Source organism: Stegodyphus dumicola, chromosome 2, assembly GCF_044657685.1.
Source record: "Stegodyphus dumicola isolate Sdum_Otavi_A_Nest chromosome 2, ASM4465768v1".
In the NCBI taxonomy this organism is placed as follows: domain Eukaryota; kingdom Metazoa; phylum Arthropoda; class Arachnida; order Araneae; family Eresidae; genus Stegodyphus; species Stegodyphus dumicola.
Window position 1 is genome coordinate 263414875 of NC_140769.1, and position 6000 is coordinate 263420874.

The window sequence follows — 6000 nt, forward strand, 5'->3', positions numbered from 1 at the left end:
CGAACTATCGAATCCTATAAAATTGTAGATATAACTCCTACATATTTATCTGTAGATATCCTATAGAGATTTATGCACTGTAAAAATTCATGCAGAGTTTCTCAAGATCCCACATGAAAAATATTATATAATGTGTATAAAATCAACTAAAAGAATTCTACTAAAAATATCAGATCTAGTTTATAGAAAATTGGGACATCATTCTAAGAAACTCTCTCCCCCCCCCCTTTTTTTAATACTATAAAAGCTCTGACAGAAGTTTTTGAGTATTTAAAGCATTATAAAATCAGCAGAATTTTCCTTTTGGAATGGAATTTTTTTTATCTTAAATTTAATGAAATGATCGTTGGCATGAAGGGAGGCTAAAAACTTTTCGTACAGATGACTTTTTTTCTAAAATAAAAATTTGTAATATCGTTTTGAGTTCAAAAAATATTTTCCTCTTAAATAATGCATAAATTTATTTTAAAAAATTAATAAATGATATCTCTTATCTGCAGTATGAATGCAATAATTAAAAGTGTGAGTTTTGGGAACTTAAATTTAATATTTTAATTAATTTTATGATTTAAGTTCATTTTACACTTTTATGGGGTTTAATTCTTGTATTCTGTAAGGAGCATGCTTCAAAAAACTAAAAATTCTGAAGTCAGAGTAAAAAAGGGGAAAATTTCCATTAAAAATGATTCAATACTTATGAATAGAAAGTTTATTTTTGCTGCCTATGTCCCATCATCAGAGTACATCAGAAACTGAAAATTTGCTTTGATTAACATTTGCAAACTTCATAGATTTTTATATAATACCATTGTAAGAAGATTTTATCAAATTTTTGTGAGGATTTTCAGATCAACATTTAAAGTTTTACAGGAATTTCTATATAGATCTGTTGGCCTCTATAAAATATTTTTGCAAGAGTTAAAATTAAGTAAAATAATATTATTTACACTTAACATGCACTATGGTTTTTATAATCAAATTATGTATAAATAATTTTTAACTGGTATATAACCTGACTTAAATTTTAGAAGGAAAAAAAAAATCTGCTAAAATGTTTTACTTTTTAGACAGAAATATATAGTAATTATTTTTAAGGGATTACTAATTTAATATCTATTCTAGGCCAGTTCCTCCACCTCCTCCTAGAGAAAAAAGTTCCCGTCTTCTTCAGAAAGAAAAGGTATCATTTAATTTGCAGACAATGATTAATGAAGCTCATAAAAAGGCAAAAGAGGAAATGAAAGAAAAATGGAGGAAGAAGGTGATGCATATATATTTTCATTTATATTCCCTAAATCTCTACAAATTTTTTTTTATATTTCTGCATTTTCTATCAGTTTTTAACATTATTATAAATATTTTTTTAAGAATTTAATTTATATTTCTCACTTACTTTTTGCAAAGTCTTCTCTTTTCTATGAAAGACCATACAAAAAATGAAATTTTGTAATTTTTGAAAAACTGATGGGTTGAATTAACAAAAAAAAAAAAAAAAATATGTAAGTATTTGCATCAGTTACCATCTTTTTGTAATTGGAAGTACAGTAGGTGCCACTTAATGTGATCACATTTTTGTCCTCAGCTATTTTGATAACATTCAAGAATGAGAAAAAAATATTCTTCGAAACAGAAATGTAATTTTACTAATTCATTATAAATGCAACAAGAAACTTACAGTGTACATAAAGTAAATATAAATAAGTACTTTCACAGAATTTTAATTAGGAAAAATGTTTTTAATGCAAAAGTAAAAACTGTATATATGTAAATATTATGAATGCCTTTTTAACATTTAAAATTTACATAAATTATGTGAAAAAGTTTTTCCCATAGCAAATATACCAAAAATAAATCTTGGTCAGTTTTTGTCCAACAGCAATCAACTTTTTTGTGTTTTATGTTTTGAGAATAAGTAAAAACATTTATATAGATACAACATTAGAAATTAATACAATTTAGACTCATAGTTTTCACAAAATTTATTTTAAAATTTAAAAACACCAAAACATGAATATACGTGTCATTTAAAATACTTTTTTAACTTGAAATATGCAGCCAACTGCTGTTAAAATAAATGTTGCATAGAAAGTTTTATGGACGCATCATGTATTACTTTTATTTGCCTCACTATTGCAATTAAAAGAAATTAGATTTTTATGCTATTTTTAGTTGTATTGTGCCATAAATGCATAAAATTAGTCAATTATGCATACTTAATTTGATGCCTAATTCATCGTAATTAGTCCAAGAAATTGTTCAATTTGGCCATGAACATTCAGGGAAATTAAAAGCTGGACTTCATTGGGAACCCTGTACTGAAATAAAAGTAAACAAAATTAAAACTGAATTTCAGTATGAATTCTTGTTCAGAATGTCAAAGAGTCAGGAAAATTAAAAACTGAATTTTGGTGGGAATATTTGATTGAAAGGTCCGAGAAATTAAAAGCTGAATTTCAGTGAGAACTGTTGCTTAAAAGACAGTCAGGGACTTTAAAAGCAGAATTTTAGTGAGAACTCTGTCTTGAATGGAAAGTCAAAATCTGCATTTTTTGGACAGCTGTCTAGAATGAAAAGTGTGGGAAGTTAAAATCTGAATTTTTCTGGGAATCCCATCTAGGCTAGAAAGTCAGGGAAGCTAAAAGCTGAAGTTCTGCGGGAACCCTATCTAAATTAGAGAGTCACAGAAATTAAGTTAGTTGAAATTTGGTGGGGATACTGTCTAGAATGGAAGGCCCAACAACGAAAAAGTAACTGAAGTCATTCGTAATTTTGCATTTCAGTTGCATACAGTACTTCGAGTTTCAAACAAGCATCACATCTTAAGTACAAACTGTTAATTTAGTGTATACTGTGATCTACATATTCATCAAGCTTTTTTTGCACAAATGCTCTACATGTACATTAAGAAATTGGCAGTTTGTTGCAATTAATAACACTATGTACCATCAATAACAGTTATAAATATCTCAAGGAGTAGAGGTACAGTAAATCCTCCACAACACATGAGAAGTATTGCAAATTAGCAATTTCAGTGATAATGCAATGTATTCAGTTAACTATTTGAGTAGCACTCTGAAGTAAGTGATAGCTAAAAGTGACTCCTCTGGCTCAAACATAGTTGTTTAGCGAGGTTTTCTTTGCTTCCTGCAAGCTTCCAGAAAAACCACTCCTGGAGTTTCAAAATAGCATTTTCCAAAAAGTTTTGGCAAGAAACTGCTGAATGGTATCAACTTGGCGAAAAAAATATCACCAAAATCCATTAGGAGAGTTTCTGGAAATATTTTAAATTCTTTTTTATCTATTTTTGCAATTTAAACGTTGTTGGATTCAGAATCACAAAGCTTACTATTTTATACTTCTCCAAAAAAATGTACAGCAGGTGCCACTCAATGTGATAACTTTTTTTTTTTTTTTTCCCCATGGCTTTTTTGATATCATCAAGCGATGAGAAAACACACTGCAGAACTGCAAAATAGCAGTGGAATTTAACTACTGTATACATAAAAAGAAGAATGTCTGTGTGTTTGTTCGTAATTAACTCTCACTACTATAGTTATCATCACCAAACTTTCAAAAAAAAAAAAAAAAAAAAAAAAAAAGCTTAAATCAGAGATATTAATTAAAACTCCGAAAACGCTAATTTTTGTCCTCATTTTTCCGAGTGACAACAGTCTTGTGCGCTGTAGATAAAAATCTGCTTTATTTCGAGAAGTGTTGCCACTGCTCACTTTCAAATCCAAGAGTTTGTTAATAAAAAATTTCTACGTTTTACGATGGAATAGAAATAGCATTGCCAAACATTAAATACATTATTATTCCAGTTCCAAAAATTCGTGGGAAGCCATTTCAACTATTCCCATCTTCGTACGACTTTAATCAGCCAAGATATTAATTAAAAACTCTGGTACAGTCAAAAGTCTTTAATCCGGACTCGTCGGGACTTCGGTGATTCCGGATTATCGATTTTTCCAGATTATAGATCATCAGTTTAAATCTGGTAAGATGGCATGCAGAAATTCTAAAATTAAAAATATGAAACCGTAATTTATGAAATAAAGAACAATTATGATCTAAAGGGTATCAAAATTTACAAAAAAAAAAAAAAAAAAAAAAAAAAAGCTTAAAACTTATTTGTTTACTTTATTAAACATTTCTTTCAACGCGCGCATGCGTAAAGCATACATTATGCATAGCCGAAATTAGAAAATTGCAACCAGAAAACTATTTGATTTGTATTCGTGATATTTATAATGACCAGGAATTTGATTTAAATCATATCAAAGACATAGTACATTGAGATGAAATACTACATTTAATAAGGAATTATAAGCCGAATAAAATAAAAACATCTGCCCTGAAGATAACGATAGTGTTGACAGATCAACTTCCAGTTCATTGCGCGCCGCCACGTACCCCCCCCCCCCCCCCCCGGCAGAGCAGCGTGAAATTGATAAACAGATTTCGGAATGGTTAGGAAACAAAGGATATGCCTTTATCCATTTTATACAGCAATTCCACTTTTTGTTTGATGCACATCGAAACAGGCTTTTGCTTTGTAGATCCTTTGGCAGCTCTAGAATCGTAAATTCTATTTGACATAATCGAAAGTTCAAGCTTACTTTTATAAAATTGCTCTTACAGTCTGCAAAAAATAATAAGCCGGATCCAATTCGAAGATTAAGGAACAATGCAATCATCAACATTAACTGAAATAGACAATTAGATAATTTTAGCTTATACCGTCCATTATACATTAAACGCGCAGTGAAAACGTATTCTGCGCTTGTGCACACGCAAATGCGCAGTCGTAAAGGTCTTACGCGCACGCTTAAAAACGCTTATGCGCATGCGTCAACGCGGCACATGCGCAGAAAGTTTTTAGCTTTGAGGTCCGGATTATGGGTGTCCGAATTAACGACTTTTGACTGTATATGTGTTTTTAAAGAATTTCTTTTTATTCTGCAGTCCTCCTTAAGAAGAAGGACTTGTGTGTGATCCCCTGAAAATCCATAGTTATTGAAAATTTTGTTTATTGTGCCAAGCTTTAAATGTTTAAAATCGAAACCAAGCTGCTTGGCAACTCAATCCATCACTTAGCAGTATTCCTCTGTAACTTAGTAATTCTTTTAATGCATTTTAAACTTATTTGATACCTTCAGTTTAAAAATTTTATTCTAACTAATCAAATCATTTATCACGACAGGCGGTATATTTCCCATGTTCTTGTATACAAATGGGTAGGACTTCAGTGAATGATAATATTAACCGTGATCACATCAGGTGGCATCTAACTTGTTTACAAAAAACATGGCCACAGATTCAGTTACACAAAATTATGCTGCAAAATGCAGCAAAAAACGATACAAAATATGATGATAATGCATTCAAATGTTTATTGCAAATTTTAGCAATATTTATCTTTTGTCTAGATATTGATTTTCTAATATAAGTTTTTGTAATTTATTTCTCAGGATCTCATAATTGAAATATTGAAATGGCATGAGAAAAAGCATAGGGAACACCAAAAAATATTACGAACTAACACCTCTAATCATGTATATTTATAATACCATGATGCGTAAATGTAAAAAGGAGAGAAAGATTTTACTGTTGTATGTAATTTACTTTTTTTTTAAATTATTTTCTACTTGTATCTGTTGTTTTTAATTGTAATTTAAATCTAACTGGAAAATTTTCTAATTATAAAATAAAAGTGTAATATTTTTAAAATAAATAATAATTTTTGTTGTTTGCAGTTTAATCATCTGTTTATGTTGTTACATATGGCTTTATTAGAAAGATCAATCCAAACATGTGAAACAGCTCAAGTGTCACACAAGAACAATGAAAAATAATAAAAAAGAACAAACATTTATAAAGTAAGAATCAGAATAAATGAACATGGGAACAAAAGTAAAAAGTTAAAAATTTAAACAACAAGGAAAGGAACATAAGAGATGTTGTCTTTAGAAGAAGTTCATGAAAGCTCTGGCATTCCAA

General features: G+C 29.5%; 1 protein-coding gene across 1 annotated transcript in view; it reads left to right on the plus strand.

The window, feature by feature from the left end:
• The window catches only part of LOC118184920 (uncharacterized), a 28262-nt gene extending 22501 nt beyond the window's left edge, over positions 1-5761 (plus strand). Inside the window, exons 6-7 of the mRNA XM_085812110.1 lie at positions 1123-1261; positions 5472-5761. Of these exons, the coding sequence (XP_085668236.1) occupies positions 1123-1261; positions 5472-5567 (235 nt within the window). The 3' untranslated portion in view covers positions 5568-5761. The remainder of the gene's footprint in view (positions 1-1122; positions 1262-5471) is intronic.
• The last annotated feature ends 239 nt before the right edge of the window (positions 5762-6000 follow it).